General features: G+C 44.6%; 2 protein-coding genes across 3 annotated transcripts in view; one reads left to right on the forward strand and one right to left on the reverse strand.

Moving 5' to 3' along the window:
- LYPD1 (LY6/PLAUR domain containing 1) overlaps nt 1-3,567 on the forward strand; it is a 35,202-nt gene extending 31,635 nt beyond the window's left edge. For both annotated transcript variants that reach the window (XM_051849634.2, XM_002712411.5), the window contains one exon: nt 1,955-3,567. In XM_051849634.2, the coding sequence (XP_051705594.1) occupies nt 1,955-2,190 (236 nt within the window). In that variant the 3' untranslated portion in view covers nt 2,191-3,567. The remainder of the gene's footprint in view (nt 1-1,954) is intronic.
- GPR39 (G protein-coupled receptor 39) overlaps nt 2,620-21,614 on the reverse strand; it is a 220,935-nt gene continuing 201,940 nt past the window's right edge. Inside the window, exon 2 of the mRNA XM_008258901.4 lies at nt 2,620-3,131. Coding sequence (XP_008257123.2) covers nt 2,620-3,131 — 512 coding nt within the window. The remainder of the gene's footprint in view (nt 3,132-21,614) is intronic.

The following is a 21,614-nucleotide window of genomic DNA, read 5'->3' on the forward strand; positions in this document are numbered from 1 at the left end:
AGCAAACTGTGCCTGCCCCTCCCACATACATGCCTCCCCGCACTTGAACTTTATCTTTCTGGAGCAGCTACCTTCTAGGATTTTTCTAACAGTGTTAGACATTCTGTACACACATACAGTTATCAAGAAAGAATGACATAAAATCGCATATTTTAAAGTAAACTTGAAGGTTTTCTTTACCACCCACCCATTTGGAAGTTGTAGGCCTAAATTTAGTTCTTTACTCTTTCTGCAGTATCCAAGGCAGCAATAGCCCAAACAAAAGCCACACCTGCCCACACATCTGCAGGAAATTAGGAGACCAGAAGCCTCAGGTACAGGTGCCATGGGTTGTAGCCCTTAGCCGTGCTGGGTAGCAAACAGGCTGAGTCCAGTCACGTCCAACTCCAGCTTTAGTATTAAAATATATCCATAAGAAAAGTAATTCATTGATGTAAGATAACCACAGACACACCCAAAACTATTTTCAGGGTGCAGCTACTCCCCTCCCCCCCCCCAAAAAAAAAAACACCCACCATTGTGGTTAACTGGCTGTCCACTGAGCTATACAGTGATATAATTGAAAGCCTGGAGCAAGAATGTGAAATTTAAATCCCAGCTGCTCCTCTTTGTACTTAAGGGACCCTGGGCAAGTTGCTGGCCCTCAGGCTCTTTTTCTAAAGAATGATGATCTGAGGACCTACCCTGTAGGGCTGCTCCAGCTAGTAAATAGGCTAGACACTAGACTAGAGCCATCTGAACAGCCCCAGCATATAGGGAAGTCCTTGAGTAAGCTTAGCTACCATTATGACTGGACTGGAGTAGGTCAAATGAGAGATGGGCATCGTGGCATCAGAGTGCCAGTTCCAGGGCTGGCACCTCCACTTCTGATCCAGCTTCCTGCTAATGTGACTGGAGAGGCCACAGAAGATGGCCTAAATACCAGGGGCCCTACCACTCACATGGGAGACTCTGATGGAGTTCCTGGCTCCTGGCTTTGGCCTGGCCTAGCCCTGTCACAACCATCTGGGGAGTGAACCAGTGAAGGGGTGATCTCTCTTGTTTTCTCTCTCTCTGAATGGATGCTATCTGTCTCTGTCTCTCTCTCTCTCTCACACACACACACACACACAAACACACACTGTCTCTCCCTCTCTGTCACAAATATTTTTAAAAAGTCAAGTGATTATCCAGATGACCCCCCAGTTAAAGACGATTCTGCAATTTGGGCCACTTAGGTTCCCATGTTCTTGGGAAGCCCCCTTGTGCCCCCAGACAATGTCACTGAATGCCAGCTGTGTATACCAACTTGGCAGCTGGCCACGTGTGCTCAGGGCGAAGCTTCTTCTCTGAGAATAAGGCTGCCGGGGCCCTGCTCCTCTGTACCAGGCACCCCTACACCCTTCACTAAATCCACCAGACCCTCAAACCTGGGGGAAATCAGGACCCCTTCAGTCGGGACCAGATATCGACTTCCCTTTTGCATCTGCTCCTTATTCATAAAGTTCTGGAATTTAATAAACAGAGATGAGAGTCGTCGCTCCGCGGTGACCTATGAAGTAATAACAGAGATAAGACCTAGAAGCACTACTTGTGAGCCTCACTGGCATAAGATAGTTTGAACCTTAAAAAAAAAAAAAGTAAATAAGCTTCTTGGTTTCTAGTACACGATGTGAAGTCTGACTTAGGAAAAAAAAACAGACTTTGATTTTAACAGCTCTTTATTTACTGGTATTGGTATGTAAAATAGCTTTTGGAGCAATTTAATCAAAATGAGTGGAATGGTGGTGATTGCCTCCTTCACCACGTAGTTTGTCTATTCCAGGGATCTCAGAACAAAACGCGTCTCCCCCCCCCCCCCCAGTCTCTGGGCAGAGGGTGACCTAAGGAAGAGCTGTCCTTGAGGACCCGGGCCCCAGGCACACCATGCTTGGACCAGCGCAGTTAACGTGGCTCCTTTGGGTCTGTGTTGCAGGGATCATGTACCGCAAGTCGTGCGCGTCATCAGCGGCCTGCCTCATCGCCTCCGCCGGGTACCAGTCCTTCTGCTCGCCTGGAAAACTGAACTCAGTGTGCATAAGCTGCTGCAACACCCCTCTCTGCAATGGGCCCAGGCCCAAGAAGAGGGGCAGCTCCGCCTCCGCGCTCAGGCCGGGGCTCCTCGCCACCGCCCTGCTCCTCCAGCTAGCCCTCTTCCTGGCGCACTGCTGAAGCAGAAAGCGATGCAACCCCTGCACCCCGCGGACCCTCGCCCCCCCACCTCCCCACGTTTTCTCTGGGTGTCCTTTTATTCTGGGCAGGGCGGGGAGTGTGGATTCTCCATTTGTTCCTGTGCAAATGCTGAGAGGTCCTTGTTGCAACCTTTTTGTAAGCTCTGAATAAATTCAGTCTGAATTCTCAGTGTGGACTTGAAGGAAGGGGGCCTTGTGGAAGTTCAGCCTCCCGCAACCCCTTGTTCTCTGTGACCAGAGTCAAGGACAGGCTGGCAGACTCAGCCCGTAGACGTTACCGAGGTGGGCATCTGCCTTTTCCAATATCATCAGCTTCCATTCTGTCCCTGCCTGGGGGCCCAGTTGATTGCGAAACTGCTTTCGTGGGCGGGGAGGGCCGGTTCCCACCCAAGGCTGCGTTCCTTGACCTTCATGAGTCCTGCTCCTGAAAACCGTCCTCTGTGGCAGAACTGTTTCGTTTCGTCTCTGCGTTGGGCCGCGGTGACTCGAGACTCGATGGCTCCGGGGTCGGCGTCTCGGGCTTGGCCTGGCTCTGAAAGGTGCTCAAGAAAACCTTGTTAGTTCTCCTTGCAGAGGAGCCGCGCCGGGAAGAGAGGAAGATGAGCGGGCTGCGGGCGGAGCGCACGCTGTCGGCCGTGGCGCGGCTGTGGGCGCGCAGGTGCTTCTCGTGGTTGGCGTGCGGCACCGACAGGCGGCAGCGCAGCACCTGCGCGAACACCTTGCGGAACTGCTGCGAGGACACGTTGTACAGCAGCGGGTTGACCACGGAGCTCAGGTAGAAGAACGTATCCGCGAAGGGCAGGAGGATCATGTACGCCTGGAAGTACGACGTCGTCCAGTCGTGCTTGGGTTTGGCCGCAGCCATGATCCTCCGAATCTGGTTTGGCATCCAGCACACGGCCAATGTCACGACGATCAGCCCTGAGCAGGAGAGAGGGAAAGAAAAAAACCCAGCATGAGAACAAAAAATAAAAACCATAAAATATTTAGCCCCTCCGTTCTGTGCTTACTGGCCAGGAAATGGTACCAATTTTTCACTGTTGTGCTTGACAGCTCCTTTTGCCACTAGCAAAAGAGAATCTAACGCTCTTTCAAGCCCGGGGAGTTGGCTGTGTTAAAGACCATTAAATGCTTTAGACAGTGTATTTATACCTGTTGATGCCTGTTAATTTTTAAAATGTTCTCGTTGTTGTTGCGTTATTCAGAAAACATTTTATGTTGTCCATAAATCTGGTGTTGTCTCTTTGTTTTAAAGAAATACATGTCTATGTACAGGATAGCCATATTAGATGGAACAGTATTTGTATTTTAAAGAATGCACAAAGAAGACCCAGTGATATTTGTAAATCTAACAGAAGTCGTGTCTCTTTGGTAATGAACAAGCATTTTTATGAGACTTATTTTTGCATTCAGTTTCAAGGGAACCAGAATCAGGAAAAGCCTAACACGAAGAATGTTTGGGACAAATGGGTGGCAGGAGTGCACACCCATAATCACCATGCTCATATCTGCAACAGCACCATTGCTTCTTTGCAAACACTTTTAGATATATTCTCTGTTCTACCTTCATGGGGAAAAAGCAAGTTATGCCAACACAAGGAAAAATAGAAGCTTTCCTTCTTCAGGTTCAGCCAGGCACATGCTCACTGCTTTTGCAGCACTGAACTGCAATGCGCGGGCCAGAAAGGATGGGCCTGGAGAAGAGACACTGCTAAATGCCCCCAGCCTGTGAATCAGATGTTGGATGGGTGGGCCCTGGTTTGCATGCCTGCATATTTGCATTTTGAATCACTGCTGTTTACACAATTCTGACAGCAAAAGATGCCGGGTAGACCACAAACCACTGAAATCATAAGGGTCATCAAAGTTTATCTACAATGACCAAAAAAAAAGGGGGGGGGGATACCAGGGAATCAAAAGGGCATTTGCTATAACTTTGCTGGAGACCCCAAGACCCCAGAAAGCAGGTTCCTGGGCAGACAGCTGTATTTGCAGTTTCAACAAAATGCTTCCTTCCTCTCCTGAATTTGAATCATAACAACAAGGAAAAAGTCATTTACATTTTCCAACCAGATTTTCTAGGAAACCACAGGGAAGCAAACTTGGCAGTGATGGCTTCCTGGTTATGATGGATGGTAAATATTGCATTAAGTGCTCTAGGAAATACAGCCATGTTCATGCATCCAGCCCTGGCATTCCTGCACATACTTATCCAAGCACCCCTTGTCTGGGAGTGGAGGGAATCCCTGTGTGTGACCTCTGGCCATGAGATATACCAGTTCTCCTAACAAATCCTCCACAAATCCCATCCATAAGCAAGCAGGGCCTGGGAAACGGCTCCTTTGTTAATTTCTGAGGGTTACTCCTGTCAGTCCTCTGGCCCCCAGCTTTGAAATACAAACCAATTTGCTTATTTCTCCTCTTTGAATTTGCTACCTTGAGAACACTCAGTAAATCTAAAAATAAAATAGGCAAAGTAACATATTGATCTGATGAAAAGGCAAAATACTACCTTAAGTCCAGTGTATTCTGAATCACCTATTTACAGCTGCTGAAAAGGGAACAATGCAACAAAATCAACATTTTCCTGATTTAAAACAAATACTTGCCTAGGAAATCAGGCCATTATGTGCTGCTTTGAGAAGCACCAGTGTTTTGAGCCACCTGTGCCGTTCCAAGTTCATTTTTAAGTTCCCACTCATTTTTGTCTCCTGTAGCTCTGATAGAGAACATTCATCTCATTAGCTGTCAAGGAGTTGGAAGCAATTCCTGGGGAAGCTACATGGCCTCACCACGTTTTACATGTTTTCCTTTTTCCTATCACTAAATTTCAGAGAACACATACCTCCATCTTTGCCTTAGGACTTATTTCCCAGGATATGGAAATCAAGTGCAGTTTTCTTTGTGTGCTATGCTAGGAGGTTGTAGCTCAGATTGCAAGAATCTAGAAAGGTGATAAGCAGATCCTTGTTCTCACCCTGGGTGGAGCCTAGTACAGGTTTAAAAACCAACAGTGAGAAAACAATGCAGATTGTAGGGCAAAGGGAGAGAAGTTACAAAGCGATTTTTCTTCTGTGCTGTTTGCTCCTCATTCTCTTGATCTCTTGTTTGCATGGCCCATTTTTTTTTTTTTTGTTTTGACAGGCAGAGTGGACAGTGAGAGAGACAGAGAGAAGGATCTTCCTTTTCCGTTGGTTCATCCCCCAAAGGCCTCTAGCCAGGTGCTTCTCCTGGTCTCCCATGTGGGTGCAGGGCCCAAGGACTTTGGGCCATCCTCCACTGCACTCCCCGGGCCACAGCAGAGAGCTGGACAGGAAGAGGAGCGACTGGGACAGAATCCGGCACCCCTACCGGGACTAGAACCCGGTGTGCCGGCGCCTCAGGTGGAGGATTAGCCTATTGAGCTGCGGTGCCGGCCATCATGGCCCATATTCTTGTGTGAGCTTACCTCATGCACTGTCTTGGCCTCAATTGTCCTTGACTGATCATCCCATCAAAAGAAGCCAAGTCCAGTAAACAAGACCCAGCATCCTGGTAGGAGGCAGGGGACAGGGGCAGATAAGTTGTGGCTTGGTTGGTAGTTTTAGGATAGAATTCTCACTCTGAAGTCAATGTGAGCTGAAGTTGGGAAGTGGGAGGTGGTGCTCAATGTGAACAAGTAGCAGAAAATAGAGAATGAGAGTGGAGAGTCTCAATGATAAGGAAAAGGGAAAATTCAACTTCCTGGGTGCAGATAGGATAGCAAGTACAAACTGAAAGAACGAGAGACAAGGACATGAATTAGAAATGGACTGGGATTAAAGAATTATGCATCCGACGGGCTTCGAGATGTAAGGAAGAGCAATGCTGAATATTTATCGAGTGTTCCCTCTGCTGGTGTTTGTGCTAAGCACTCTGCTAATTTCCCATGCATTTCTCACTCCTGACAACAGCCCAGCGCGCTTCGACCTGGTGAGGACAAAGCAGCTATCATCATCATTTAGCCAGTGAGGAAGCTGAGGCTCAGAGAAGGAAAGTTGCACATAGCCATACCCAGGACACATGCTGGCCAGACTCCACAATCCAGGAGATACATAGATTGTTCTCAAGATACAATATTGTCTCTCATATTTTCAGTTTGAAAATTATAGAAATGCAGTGAGAAAGTAAACACTCATCATAATTCTAGTTTGTGAAATAACACTGTCCACCAGGAATATGTAATGGAAACCATATATATCATTTAATAAATTTGAGCCATCACATTCAAAAAGTAAAAGAAATTTATTTTTAAAAGCTATTTAATGTAATATACATGTAATCCAATTTCACATGTAATTTGAACATGCAGTGAATATAAAAATTATCAGAGATATATTAACATTCTTTTTTCATACTAAGTCTATGACACTCTGTGTCTTCTACTTTCACAGTACATCTCAACTAGGACCAGACAAATGTGGCTACAGGACTGTACAGCACAGGTTAAAATAATCCTTCCTGACCCTTCCTTAAAGTTTCAAGGTCTCCTGTTCCCTCTCCCCCACCCCCTACTGTCCCTTTCCCAGCCACATACCCAGAGTCATGTCAAACCAAGGGAGCCCTAAGGATTCTACCCTATATTTATACAGTGCAGGCAATGCTGAATCCTAATCACGTTTCTGATTATGCATTTGCAGCTATGGTGTAGAACAATTTTATCTACTCTTCATACAAAGGCTCTCACATAATAAAACCTGAAATGACTTAGAGTCTACTAAGTTTGAAAGCACAAAAATATATTTTGCATTTATCATTCTAAACTTTACCTACCTATTCTTGAATACCAGATCGTGCCAACTGCTTGGCAGGGTTGTTGGGCTCTACTTCCCTTACCTTAACTGGAGGTGGGAAAAATGACTTTTGCCTATCCTCTTCTTGTTTGAAAGATAATTTCATTCTAGGAAAGCAGAGCACATGGGCATGTAAGCCAATGACAAATATGAAACACTTGCCTGTGGGCAGTATAATGGAAGTTAGCCTCTCTGGGGGAAGAAAACCAAACTAGCCCTCTTGTAAGATTTGTCATTTTATAATGACAAGTAATTGCTCTTTTACACATTTGGGGGAAAAAATCATTACTACAGATGATAAAGTGTTGAGAATAAACACCAAGTCCACAACTTGCTATTCTGCCTATTGGCAATTGGTTCAATTCTGGTCTTAGCCACTCTGTAGCTAGAACAAAGCTTTAAAGTCTTATTCATGCCTTAATAGAGTATATCAAAGACTTGACTAAATTTATGTTTGGCTGCAATCAATTTGGACTTATATATTACATTTGGAAAAAAAAATCTATAATGCTTTGGTCTGCATGGTGTAACGTGCAGCCCACAGTTAAATAACTTTAGTGTGAACTTGAATGAAGATCAGTGAACTGAACCCACTCATGTAAAACAGGTAAGCTGTTTTAACTGAATTATTGATAGATCTGTATTGTGCTCCAGACAGCCTTGCACTCTGGGTTACAAAACGCCTTCTTATCTTGCCTGTTTTTCTGCACAAAGCGGTTTCATTTTTCCTCCTTGATCACTACACTAAAATGACAAGAACCATAAAATGACACAGATTCATCCTTGACAGGGTAATGTTGTTTAAAAAACAGAAGTGATACAGGTGTCCAACAAAAGCCTGCGCCAAAGCCTGGCATTTCAGCAGCATTGCACGAGCCTGCTTGGTTTAATTTGCAGAAGTGCATTCAGTTTTGCAGCCTGGATGGTAGCAGCATGGATTTATCTGACACTGTACTCTGTTTCTTCCCTTCTAACCTTTAAAATGGAAGTAACTATTTATGTGTTCCCCAGAATCCATCTTAGAACCATTTTGAGGAGAGCAGGAAGAGACCTTGGAAACAAGCTATGTAACTCCCACATCTTAGAAATGGGGAAAGTGAGGCTAAATGATTTGCCCAAGACCTCCCTGAGTCAGAATGGCAGGACTCCTTTACCCTAGGTTACCAAACAAGGCTATTATAATTTTTTTACTATAGTTTTTTTTTTCTAGATTTAGGCTCAAATGCAGACCAATAACAGCATGAAATAAAAAGAGAGGCATGTCTACACAGCACTGTCTTGCTGAACCAGGTCCCTCAAGAGAAATTATTCAACAAAAGTCTGTTGCTTTTGTTTCTTGCCCAAAAGAAAGTAAAGTCACAGACCAAGGAAGCAAAAACATTATTTAGCAAACAAAATATGACTTTAGGTCATCACTTGGTGATCTAGCCTACAAGATCTCTGTCTATATATCCACCCATCATCTGACTTCCATCTATCCATCTACCTATTCGTCACCTATCATCTGTCATCTATCATCTATGTGTCATTTGTGTGTCTATCATGCATCTATCTATCCGTCTGTCTGTCCATCCACTTCATCTGTCTTCCTTTTGTCACTTATCATCTATCATCTATCTATATATCATCATCTATCTATCATCTCTCAATATATCATTCTCCCTCTCCATCCATACATCCATCTAGCCACTGACCCATTCATCATTTATCACTATTTATCTTCATTATTTATCACTAGTCATCATTTGTATATCTATGTCCCTCCATCCAGCCATCCATCTATCATGTACCTATCGCCTATCTATCTGTCTACCTATCCTCTATTGTCTGTATATCTAATCTATGTATGTCTGTCTATTCAGCCAACCAGCCATCTGTCTTAAGTAATTACCACTAAAAAAGGACACTTAACTAATATTAATCACAAAAGATGTTGAAATTTGATCTCTGTCCTAGCAAAGGTATTTTGTGTGATTTAAATAAATCTCAAAGACTTACCCTTCCATCTGATGATGGAGTCCCATTTCACTGAATTGAAGCCTCAGGATGCAAGGGGTTGGGGTCAGGGGAAGCTGAGGATGATTTAACATGTCTGTGGCTATGATGGCTGCTCAGTCCACCTGCTGTCTGTTCCTGCCTCTATTTTCCAATTTTTTTCTAACTCTGATCACAGGAAGCACAAGTTAGACACCATCCCCACACCTTTTTTTTCTGATTTATGTTCTCTGGACTTTATTTATTCACTTGGTAATCATTTCTTGATAGAAAGGTCCATTGCAAACTAAGTACTAACGATACAAAGCTAAGGAGGACAAGGTGGTGACAGCCTGTTTTGCTAAGGGCCACAATAACAGTCTTAGCAGAGCATCGTAGCAGCAACAAGAAGTGCTGGCTGACCTTCCCACAGGCAGGAACATTCAGGCAAAATTGAAGGAGAGTAAGCAGTAGCCACGGAGAGGGCAGCCCAGGCAAACACCCAGCACGAACAGGGGATGGAGGAATGCGATGGCAGTTTACCTTCTGAGAGCTGTGGGGCTCAGTATGGCTGCAACAAAGGGATGGGTGGAGGCAATGGGAAGCCAGCATGGATGGAGAACACTCCATCAGCTTTTGTAGACAATAAATTAACTTGCACAGAGTAGGGTGAGCAACATCTGCTGTCAACTGACATTTAAATAGCAATTGCCAGTGGAAAGTAAGCATATGGTTAGTTGAATGAAAAGCCAGGAAAAGACAAATACATCCAATAAAAGGTTTTAGCGCTTTCTCAATTTATGTGCAAGTGTTTGCCAATCTGCTTTTGCAAGGCAGTAAAGATGTTGCTCTCACTCACTGACCTTGGCTGACCCAAGGAGCCCAAATCAGCAACAACCATGGTTGAGTCTGTAACCTCTAAGACAGTGGTTTTCAAAGAGGGGGGTCCCTGGAGCCACATCACCACCACCAGGAAATGCGTTAGATATGCAAATTCTCAGGCTCAAACCCAGAGACTCAGAGACTGTAGGAGGCAGGGCCCAGCAATGCTCCAAATTGAAGTGGAGCCCAGATCAGTGGGCACTGATATGGGCCATACTGCTGTCACTTGCTTGTCTTGGAAGCATCATGTTTTAATGCTGACAGCAACTAAGATCTGCTGCCCTCTGGTTCCTCTCCTTGACACCTGCCTTGCCAACCCCTGTCATTTCTGAGCTGCCCTCGCCTTTGGTCCTGTCTCCTATCTTCCTTCTGCTCTCTTTTCTCTCTGTCTTCCTTTCCTTCTCATTCTCCCCTTTCCTTTTTCATCTCCATTTCTTCTCTTTTTGTATGTTTCTCCAGAATGTAAAGCAATGGCACCTCTGCTTTCCTCACTTTCCCCTCTTCCATCTTTCCAAAAACACCACAAAACAAGTCATATGCAGCCCTTCCTCAAAACAAGTCATGTGCAGTCCTTCCTATGCTGCCACCATGATTTTCTTGGATGGACTTGAGGAGGCAACTGAGTGAGCTACAGGTCAGCTCCTTTACTAGCTGACAGGTGTCTGGCAGAGGGCAGTTATCACTCTTTGCTAAGTTTGTCAGAGGAAAGCGAGAGACTTTGGAAGCAACACAAATGGGATGTAGGTGTCCATGGACTAAGCATACCCCCCACTCAACCTGTGAGCAACCCTCATGTCCCATGTCCTGGGATGGCACCGGGACTTCTTAGACATCTTGTAGTCACTTTTCTAGTGGTCTGTCCACTTGGTGACCTGTGTTTAAGCCAATTCACTTTCTTGACCTCTTTAGTATTGAGAATTTTTCTTTTGGAGAAGACAGTCATATTGGGTTTTCTGAAAAGGGTGTAGGTCACATCTTTAAAATGATACAAGTGCTACAGTTGGCTGCTTCTGTCCCTGAAGGCAATAGTTTGATGTTCCATCCTCACCCCAGACATTGGAAGGAGCCCAGGAAAGAACTGTGTGACTCCATCTGCAATGTGGAGGTCAGAGCCCTCAGCCACGTGCCTCAAAAACCCGATCCCAGATGGTCTGCATGCACCATGTACTATATCCATCTCATTCTGCTCCACAAGGTTCAGTACAAGAAGAAAACTGTAAATCTCTATCATAATACTTTCTGAAATAAACCCTCCTGCTAGAGTTGTAAGACAGCCACTTGCACCCAAGTAAACAGCATTGAAGTTCGTCAGTGTGCTTTAGTGCTTCTGTTCCTTGATGATGCATTGTAAATGATCAACCAGGATCTGTTAAGTAAATATTTTTCTGTGTGGATCTCAGCTGTATGCAGCTATATGGCTTTCTGTGCCTTCTGTTCTAAATCCATTGCTAGTAAGGTTCTTAAGTGTGACGTGGCTATAAAAGCCTGTAGCTGTTTCTCAGCATGACAGGTGAAGCCATGCTTCATCCCTAGTAACACAAGGGCACAGGGCCACCAGGCCTGCCAAGGAAGCTGCAGACTGTGTGATGGTAAAGTGTACAGCTGGGGTATCCCCCACGATGAATGTACTCATACCACCCAGTCACAAGCCACACCATGTTAGCACTGATTAACGGATAGGCTGTACTATCTAATAGAATTTAGTTCCCTGTAAATAGCGAGCAATTTAAAACCACAGAATTTGCTGGCCTGAAAAGACCTCAGGGATTTGTCTATAGATGAGCCAGCAGACTCCCCAGAGCAGTGAGGATTCACACAGCCCACAGTCCACGCACAAGGCCTTCCAGTCTGCTGGAGTTTGCCCTCCCAAGAGCTCTCTTTAGAGCCAGACAGAATCAATCAACCCTGGCTGAAGCCATGCTGAGGCAGCATGGGAATTTGCAGAGTGTGGGGTCAAGCACACATGCCTGCCAAATCTGCTCCTGCCTGCTCTTCTTTCCCCAGATCCCTGCATGGGCCCCCAAACCTTGGGAGGACTGGTGTTGAGTCCTGTGACTGAGGCAGAGGAGCAGATAGCTGGCCAGTTCTAGCCCTTCCTATGTGGGGAGAGCACAGAGCCAAGAGCTTCCTCCCTGCAGGCCTTCTGGTCAGTCTGGAAGAGAGAATCAGTCTCTCAAAGGCTGTGTGCTCAAGGTGCCACCAACCTGTGTACCAGCCACCAGTGTCGGTCAATGTTGTAAAACAGCAACAGAGATTAAAGGTAAGAACATGGTTTCTACCCACTCTAGTCTATGTACAGGATGTATTAATACAGGCAGTCATAACAAAACCTCAGAGATTCAAGAGCTTAAACAACAGAAATTTGTTTCTCACAGTCTTGAAGACTGAGGCCTCATGCCTGGTTAATTTTCACCCCTAGCCCTTTGGGAAGGAAGAAGAGAATGGGAACTGAGTGAAGGGAGCACCTTCTCAATCAACCAAGACTGCAACCACAACCCCCAGTCCAAGAGGGAGGGTTAGACAGGGACTGAGGAATCCTGAGCTCTGAACAACAGCCTTCAGGGACCAGCAGCTTCCACCATAAGCCCCCTCTTCTACTGACTAATCCATTGTTCTCTACACTAAAAACTAATTTTTTCATTTTCTCTCCAAGAGGGCCCCATGGTGTATAGAGTACATGTGTGGGTCAATGGGTAAAATAGGATATGGAAAGCTATATTTATCAAAGGAATATATTGGAAGAGATTCACATCACCAGAACAGTTCATCTCAGGGGTCTTTAAATCACAGTCCCCCACAAAGATGAAGAAATCTTTATCAGAGAAACCGCATGCCAAGACCCAGAGCCTAGGGCTGGAGACTGCTGTCAAGGAGGAAAACTGATAGAGAAATGAAGAGGAATCCCCTGGAAGTGTACCTGGTAAATGCAGCACAACACCAAGTCTACTGCATGCGATGTGGCCTCTGATCTCTGACGATCAGGACCCTCCACTTCCTGCTGGGTACAGCTGAGATGAGACATAACGAATGGAGTACAGAGCTTGGTGGCCAGATTGAGGCCCCTCCCACCTTGCACTGTCACAGGTGTTCCAAGAAAGTACTCCCTGGACACTTCTGACTTTGTCTCTACCAAACCCAGGCAATTCCACCCAGCAGTGGATACTCAGCTTTCCTGTCTGAGGCTCAGGCTCCTCATCCGCAAAACGGAGATGACACCAGCTGCGTGGAAGACTGAACAGGATTGAACAATGCACACACAGCTAAGAATACTGTCTGTTGCAAGGTAAAGGCCATGGTAGGTTGTGACCACTACTTCTTCCAACGTCTCCATCTCCACTGCACCATCTTCATTATGCTCTTTGTGACCACTTCTATTGTCATCATCTTCATCACCTCCTCCATCATCACCACCACCAACAGCATCACAGCTGCCACCAAGATAACTCCCAGAGACCAGAGATCTAGGAGAACACTAAGTAGAACCATAAGATGGCAGACCCTTCCAGTCTCAAACTCACAGTTAAGGTCAATAAAATTCAATGACTTTTCCAGGGCTAGCCTGCTAATCAGTAGCAGAGAGAGAGAGAGAGAGAGAGAGAGAGCTAGAAGTTAGAGCTGGTGATTAATACCCCGAAGTTCTTTCTGCTTCCTGGAAATGAAGCTCCCATGACTCTTCCCTAAAGCTTCATACTTATCCTTCTCCCAACATGCACACAAATATATGGCACACATATATGTGGGTTCTTGGCATTTAAAATAAAAGGGATGCAGGATGTGAAAAAGGAAGAAACTGCTGTAAATCACAGGTGCAAAGTGAGGAATAAATTCTGAACCCCAGGAAGCCTGAAGCCCTGAGCCTTTCCCCCAACTTCCTATCCTCACAGAACTCCTTTCCAGGAGGAAAGACAAGAGGCAATTATGCTCCCAACTATCTGCTTATCAGATTAATTGACCAAGAAGCCCTCCACTCCAGTGATGTTGCCCCTTGCTTTTTTCTCCCATCCTTCACTCTAACTATACAGTGGAAAGAACAAGAGCTAGGATTTAAAGTCAGACCTTTGTTTGAATGTCAGCCATAACATGAAGTAGCTATGAGACCATGGATAAAATAATAGCATCTAATTCATTAATATCAGAAAGGCTAACATCAAGCACTGAGCATACTAGTGGTTGATGAATGGCAGCTCACACTTCTTATTATATAATACAATTGGTTGCCCAGGCAATGAGCACAGTTAAAATTAATACAGTGCCTACATATCATAGACACTCTTCTAAGCACCTATTTAAAACTTACAATAAGCCCCCAAGATGGCTTCTGCTAAATTCTGTTGCTAATACACAAATAAGAAAGCTGAGGCATGGATTTGGCAAAATGATCTGCCCCTCACACCTAGCAAGTCCTGAAGTTTGGCTCTGGTCTCCTGGTCCTGAGTTCAATACCTGCAACACTGCCCCAACCAGGAGCACCTCAAGAGACTGGGGATCAAATGCTTGCTCAGTCCCCAGTAGCAAATTAAGATCTTTGAACTCAAACGGCCTCAAATTCATAAATGAACTTCTGCTTGTGGCTGTCATGATGGGGAACAGCATCTCAACTGTCAAGAAATAAAGTTCCCTCCTAACACACCTCTGTGACAAGGAAAGGTGGCATCTTGAAAGAACCTTTTTGTATTTAAGGTGAATACAATAAACTTTCTGTTACTAAGAGAGAAACTTGATGGAATTCAAAGAAGCAAAGTAGCTTTGAATAAGAGTCTGGCAGGCTAGACTCCTACAGAATGTCTGCTTTTGATTGGATTCATTCTATGGGAAGCCAGAACCTCCACCTACCCCCACTGCCATCCATGGGAACAGTTCTGAGGAAGGATACTTTTCTATGAAACTTCATTTAAATTCCAAGTAGGAGACTATTCTGTTCCATCACAGGCTGATTCTGCCCCTCCCCATAAATGCAGCTGAGAATTCAGTGTCAAAGTAAATTAGAAAAAGAGTTCCACTCCCTATTATCTGTTCATCATGTCACTTAGCAATGAAATTCTTGGAACAGGCTACCACCAAACGCTAGGACTAGAGGCAAAAGAAATGAAATCAGCTGATGGGAGATACCATAGGAGATGCACACAGGAGCTGGGCTCAGACTGTGTTTGATGTAGAGCTGAAGATCTCAGCTGAAATCAGTAAAGCCTCTCAGAAGGCTGAGGAGATGGTATCGGACTTCTGAGATAAGGTTTTGTACTGAGAACGATCAGATGAGGATGCCTTCCTGTTAATGATTTGAAAATGCAATGACTGTTGCATGACACGATAAGAATAAATCACTCCTGGCGATTTTTTTTTAAATAGGGGCAAAAAGAACTTTGAGGAAATTGACTCACAGCTTTGGGAATATTAAATATAATTTCTCCCATCTGAGTATAGTAGTAAGTGTCAGAAATGCACAGTATTATATAAAGTCAGCACAGCACAGTACAGTGCAACAATAATAACATCCTGCTTTCATTTTTAAAGCTACTCCTTATCTCTGTTTTCTCTGGCACTGTCTCGTCTACCAGATCACCCATTGGCAGAGCCCCTCTGGGCACTGGACCCAGCTTTCTACTTCTCCTTTCCTCTCATTGGCACCTCCTCCAAAACTCGGGCTTGAAATTTTCATAGCATCTCTAGGGATATAAAGTTCCCAAATTGTCACCAGCCTCAGAACACACCCAGAGCCAGACCTCTGCAGGCAATCGCCTATTCAACATCAAGGTTTGGATAGTCCATCTACACCTAAATAATGAGCCACGTCCATACTGAAGTAATGACCAGCCACCCATCCAAAGCTGTGCTCTCCAGTGCTCCCAATCATAACAACATCTGTTTCCATGTCTTGAGTGTTTCCAAATGGAAACTTGCAACTCATCCTCATCTACTTTCTCCCCTCTCACTTCCACAGCCAATCAGTCCCTACATATATCAGTTATACCACAAGAATCTGTTCCCTTCTCAGCATTGCCATGGTTACCATCCTAATTGGAGCCAATGTTATTACTGGCAGAAGCCCCCCAATTACTATGGCTCAAGCAGTTCTCCACTACAGCTCCAGTCATCTTGTTATGTCACACATCAGTTCCCGTTTTGCTTAACATGTCTCACTGGCTTCATATTGACCTTAGTATATAAGATCCCACAACCTAAAAAGTCCTACAAGATCTGACCCAGCTATTCATCTAGTCTCTCCTTACACCACTCCCAGCTTGCTGCATCTTCTGCATATACCCAACCCAGGCTTAGCTCCCCAAGCCAGTCAACTCCCTCCTGCCCTAGGGATATCTCTCTGCCAGTCTCTCTTCTCCTCACCTTGCTAATTCTCATTGATTTTTCTATTCTCTACTGAAAGACCATTTCCTACAGGAAATCTATCTGAGACCTCTCTGCTTTATAAACTCCCAGAATGCCCACATTCCCTGGCTGCTCTGTGTACCCTTTAAGTTTTTAGATGAAATATTGATCTTCCTTGGCAGTTTTCTCAACCATAGGGCCTCCATGGGGTTAGGAGCTCGATCTGTCCTAATCTGTATCTGCAGTACCCGGCACAGCAGTGGGCACATGGTAGATACACAATCCATTTGTGGGGCATGCCAATTTGATTCTTCCAACCATACATTGAGGCAGGTGTGGTAGAAGCTCTTATCTCTATTTTGACTGATGAAATGGATGATATTCCCTGCACTGAACCAATCTGATTCCAACTATAAAGAAAACGAATGGAAGACAGCCTAAAAACTGTGATGTTCCAGCCAAGGGTGTTGCCAAGTTCATGTTTTACATCTGCGATCCAGAGATCCAATCCCATATCCTCTCCCAGCAGGTAGCCCAGAGAGGAAGGCAAGCCTGAGATGTCTGTGAAGACAGATAGAAGAATTTCATCCATACTTTGTCTTTAAAGACCTACATAACAATACATAAAATCACAATGAGCAATTGTGAGCAATTGCATAAAATCACACAAACTTGGGGTTTCAATTCTCAAAGATGATAGCTGGATTTCCTTTTGTAGAAAGTGAGGACTAAGGTTTCTGAGGCCCTTCCCAACTGTCAAACTCTCATTGTTTACCTTTCCTATACTTCACGATCCCCATCTGAAAATTACAACAGTGAGGGAGTCACAATATCACAGGGATATTATACAAATTAAAGCTAGGGAATACACTTATACTTTTTAAAATTTCTAGTCACACAGACACAAGGGATTATAATCATTCCCTAATTCAAATTCTCAGTGATGCCTAATTGCCTTCACTCTTGCCACTCAGAGCATGGTCCATGGCATCTCCAGAGAGCTTGTTAGACTTGCAGAAACTCTGACTGCACCTCAGCCCTGCTGAGCACAATGCATTTTAACAAGACACCCAGCTGATGTGTCAACTATACTAGGGTCCAAGCTTCTTAGCATCATATCCAGGCCCTTCATGCCAATTTGATTCTTCCAACCATACATTGAGGCAGGTGTGGTAGAAGCTCTTATCTCTATTTTGACTGATGAAATGGATGATATGCACTACACTGAACCAATTTGGTTCAAATTACTAAGAAAATGAATAGAATACAGCCTAAAAAAAAGACCCCTTGAGACTTCTCTCCTGAGCCTCTTCACTAGGGACCTCTTGAGCAAGCCCAGTGCTACTGTTTTTCCAGAATGCTCCATGTCTCTGCTGAGGATGGACTCCAGGAAACTCCTTCCAGCTCAAGGATCCTCTGCTCTGGGAAGGGCTCTCTGACTTTTCAAAGATAATGGACCTTCCCAGACCTTGTTGTTGTTTCCATGGCAGAACAGCCCCATTACTTTAATATGAATTTCCATGCCTGGGCCCCAGTGAGCAGTGGTGGGGGTGGCGGTGGAAGGCAGCAAAGATTTATGTCTCAGGCACTAACTCATGCCTAGTACAGTAGATCTTCATTATGTATTTATTGAAAGTTTGAGAAATATTGACTCTCATTAAAATATGTGCCAATAGCCCATCCTAAATCTTAGACTAAATTGAAGTCTTCTATATGTACATAATCACTTTATTGCTTAGGACAATTGTCCTTAGAAAAATGATTTTGGACTTACAGGAGAAAAATCAGATATCACTTTTCACAATCCCATCCCAGAAAGAAAGGTATGGAATAAAGAGGCTTCAGATTGTTCTAGAAGCTTGGTAAAGACATGGCAGGAGGGTAAAGGGGTAGCTGATAATGATTCCCCTGGAATTATGCTCTCTGGCCTTGGATGGCTGAAGAACAGGATTCTTGCTTGGACCCTGAATGGGCAACTGTTTTAGGCATGTAAAGGCAAACCTGTGGACATTTACAGCTGAGTTCGGGAGAGGATAGAGAAAGGTGCAGGAATCCAAGTAGCCCATTCAACCAAACAAGCCAAACCCAGGAAAGGCAGGCTGGGGTGCAGAAGGTGTCAAAAGCCTATGGCATCATGCTCCAGAAACTTTGGGAATAAATGCATCCCAGGGCAAGGCTGTGCTTGAGGGTGGCCACTGTGAGGAGCAGCCCAGGTACATGTGTTTGTGTCCTGGGCAGTGGAGGAAGTGTGTGTGTCCATGCTGAGAGGCATCTGAGGTGAGAAAAGGATGAGAGGAAGAACCAGAAGAATAGCGGGAGTGGGGGACCAGCTTGTTGTGGTGCAGGTTGGAACTGTGCATGGTGAGAAGCCTAGTCACAATGTGCTTTATCCTCCAAGAAAACTGGGTCAGGATGGGATCTTTAAGACATGGGGCTCATGCAGGCCCTTATGTAATTGAGGGTACTCTCCACTGAAAGGAGGCTGGTGTCCTGGACTGACTGGTTATAAAAGCCTGAGTCTGCCCCATGAGTCTCTCCCTGACTGCCTGTTTGGCAATGTGATCACTTACTTCCTCAAACACTGCCACCAGTGCCATCAGCCATGAGGAGATGTAGCCAAGGGAGGCCTCCAACAGAGCCTGAACCATGACATTTAGACCTTCAGCTTCCGACACTATGAGCTATTAAATAAGCCTTTTGTCTTCATGAAGAAAGCCTGTCTCAGGTATTTCAACATAGTAAAACACAATTCACTCAGCTGGCGCCACGGCTCACTTGGCTAATCCTCTGCCTGTGGCGCCGGCACCCCGGGTTCTAGTCCAGGTTGGGGCGCCGGATTCTGTCCCGGTTGCCCCTCTTCCAGCTTAGCTAAGGTTATTCATCTCAGCAGCTATTAGGAAAGGAGTGGGACACAAGCCAGATGACCAGGGCTTCCCCACTATCAAGCCTCTTTCTTTCATCTCTGATGAGTATGACTCATACTACAGAAAATATAAGCCTGAAATCCTGTAGCCATGACTTTGGCAACATAGGAAAGCCTTCTCTGAAATGCTCTTCTTGGTCAATTCAACAAAAGCAAAGAAATGGTACAAGAAAGGAAGAAAATGATTTCAAATATTACTTGAACTTGATCCTGCCAGTCCTGAAATAATGTCTACCCATGGACTTTCAATTCCACAAGCTTAAGACATTCTTTTTCTTTTTCTTTGCTTAAGCTAATTTACCTGTGGTTTTCTCTTATTTCCAGCCAATTGCTTAGATGCCTTAATTTTGTGACCTGCAGAGGAACATCTTCATCCCCTTAAGATAACATCACTCTGTCTCGCAGGTGTACCCCAACTCCCTGTAAGTACACATTTCCTTTTCCCCATTTTAAGTAAAAGAGATAGAAATGGGGTGGCTGCTCTCTACCACTGGGACTTTATTTACTTGAAGTCTGATTTCTCTCTTTTGTCTTTATTGATCAAAGAAAACCAATCCTTTCCTTTCATAGGAAATCTATACTTACGTGTTTCCTGTTGCAAAAAGCAGCACTTTTTCTCTTCCTTCATGCAAGATATTTTTGGATGTAGAACTTGGAGTTGGAAGACATGTCAGAAACCTTATAGTGAAGCCTTATGATTTTACAGTGAAAAAGCAGTGGGGAACACTAGGCCCAGGCCATCAGTGGCTGAGTCCTCTGATGTCCAGGCCAGTGTCTTCCCTCTATCCTCCAAATATTTCAACAGATATCAATGCCTTACAATAACCTTGTACAAGATCAAAGGTATTTGTGGGTCTACTTAAATACTGAATATTTATCAAAATGCTTTGAAGAAAGCATTAGATCCTAGTCTTGGCTTTGTACTAACCAGTTGTGTGAACCTGAAATGTCCTTTAACCCTTTCAGGCTTGATTACTCATTGATAAAATTAGAGGGTTGGGCTCAGAGGATCATGAAATGTCAGAAACTCAATGAACCCAAGGCAGATCACAACAGAGAGACAGCTGAGGGCTGAATCAGTGACAACTGGAACTGGACTCTGAAGGTGACCCCCTTCGTAAAGATGTAGGAAAAGAAGCAAGTGAGAGCCCTGAAAAGCCATTTAAAGAAAACATGGCTCTTGCTTTCCTTCTCATGTATGAGCCCGTGATATCTTTTGATTTGCATTATTAAATCTCCTTAAAATTGAAACACACTGTATGGTGATCAACTGAGTTACCTAGTTTATTTAGATGTCCCAGCTTTTTTTTTTTTTTTTTACAGGTAGAGTGGATAGTGAGAGAGAAAGACAGAGAGAAAGGTCTTCCTTTACTGTTGGTTCACCCTCCAATGGCTGCCGCGGCTGGCGCACTGCGTCCGGCGCACCGTGCTGATCCGAAGCCAGGAGCCAGGTGCTTCTCCTGGTCTCCCATGGGGTGCAGGGACCAAGCACTTGGGCCATCCTCCGCTGCACTCCTGGGCCATAGCAGAGAGCTGGCCTGGAAGAGGGGCAACTGGAACAGAATCCGGCGCCACGACCGGGACTAGAACCCGGTGTGCCGGCGCCGCAAGGTGGAGGATTAGCCTATTGAGCCACGGCGCTGACCTCTAGCTCTTTTTTTAAATCATAAACTCCCCATTTTTACTCTGGAAATTGTCTCAGAACCAGCAGAAGACTCTTCAAGCATATACAAATATATAAATTATCCATCCAAAACAACAAGAAAAAAAAACCAGAAAATCGAGGAAGAAAAAAATGGGCAAAAGACTTGAATAAGCACTTTTCAAAGGAGGCTATACAAATGGCCAATGAATAAATGCAAAAGTGATCACCATCAAGAGTCGTCAAAGAAGTGTATATGAAAGCCACACTGAAGTGGCATCACACACTCACCAGAAAGGCTAAAATGAAATAGATTGGCTGAGGGGAAAACCATGTATAGGCAAGGACATGAGCAACTGGAACTCCCACACACTCCTGCTGAGGAACAGCAAACTGGTACAACAACTTTAAACACATGTAGCAGTCTCTACTAAAGCTGCAAATGTACACACTCTATGACCCAGCAACTCCACTTCTAGGCTTACACCAGCAGTAATACATAAAATATGTCCCTCAAAAGACAGAGACAAGAATGTCCACAGCAACATATATATTAGTCTTCAACTGAAAACTATGCAAAAATTCATCAATGACTAAATGCATAGGCCCATTGTGAAATATTCACAAAGTGTAATACTATACAGCAGTGAGAATAGCAAGCTACAACACACCTTACAATAGAATGAATCCCACAATAGAATGTTGAGTGAAGAAGACAGGTGCATTTTGTGGGATGTTATATAGGCAAAGTACAAAAACAGGAGAAGCTATTGTATATATGGTGTTAACAGTCAGGATAATGATTACCTCTGGAGTGAGGGGGATAATACAGGAGTGGACACAAAGTG

This window comes from Oryctolagus cuniculus, chromosome 3 (assembly GCF_964237555.1).
Source record: "Oryctolagus cuniculus chromosome 3, mOryCun1.1, whole genome shotgun sequence".
NCBI lineage: Eukaryota > Metazoa > Chordata > Mammalia > Lagomorpha > Leporidae > Oryctolagus > Oryctolagus cuniculus.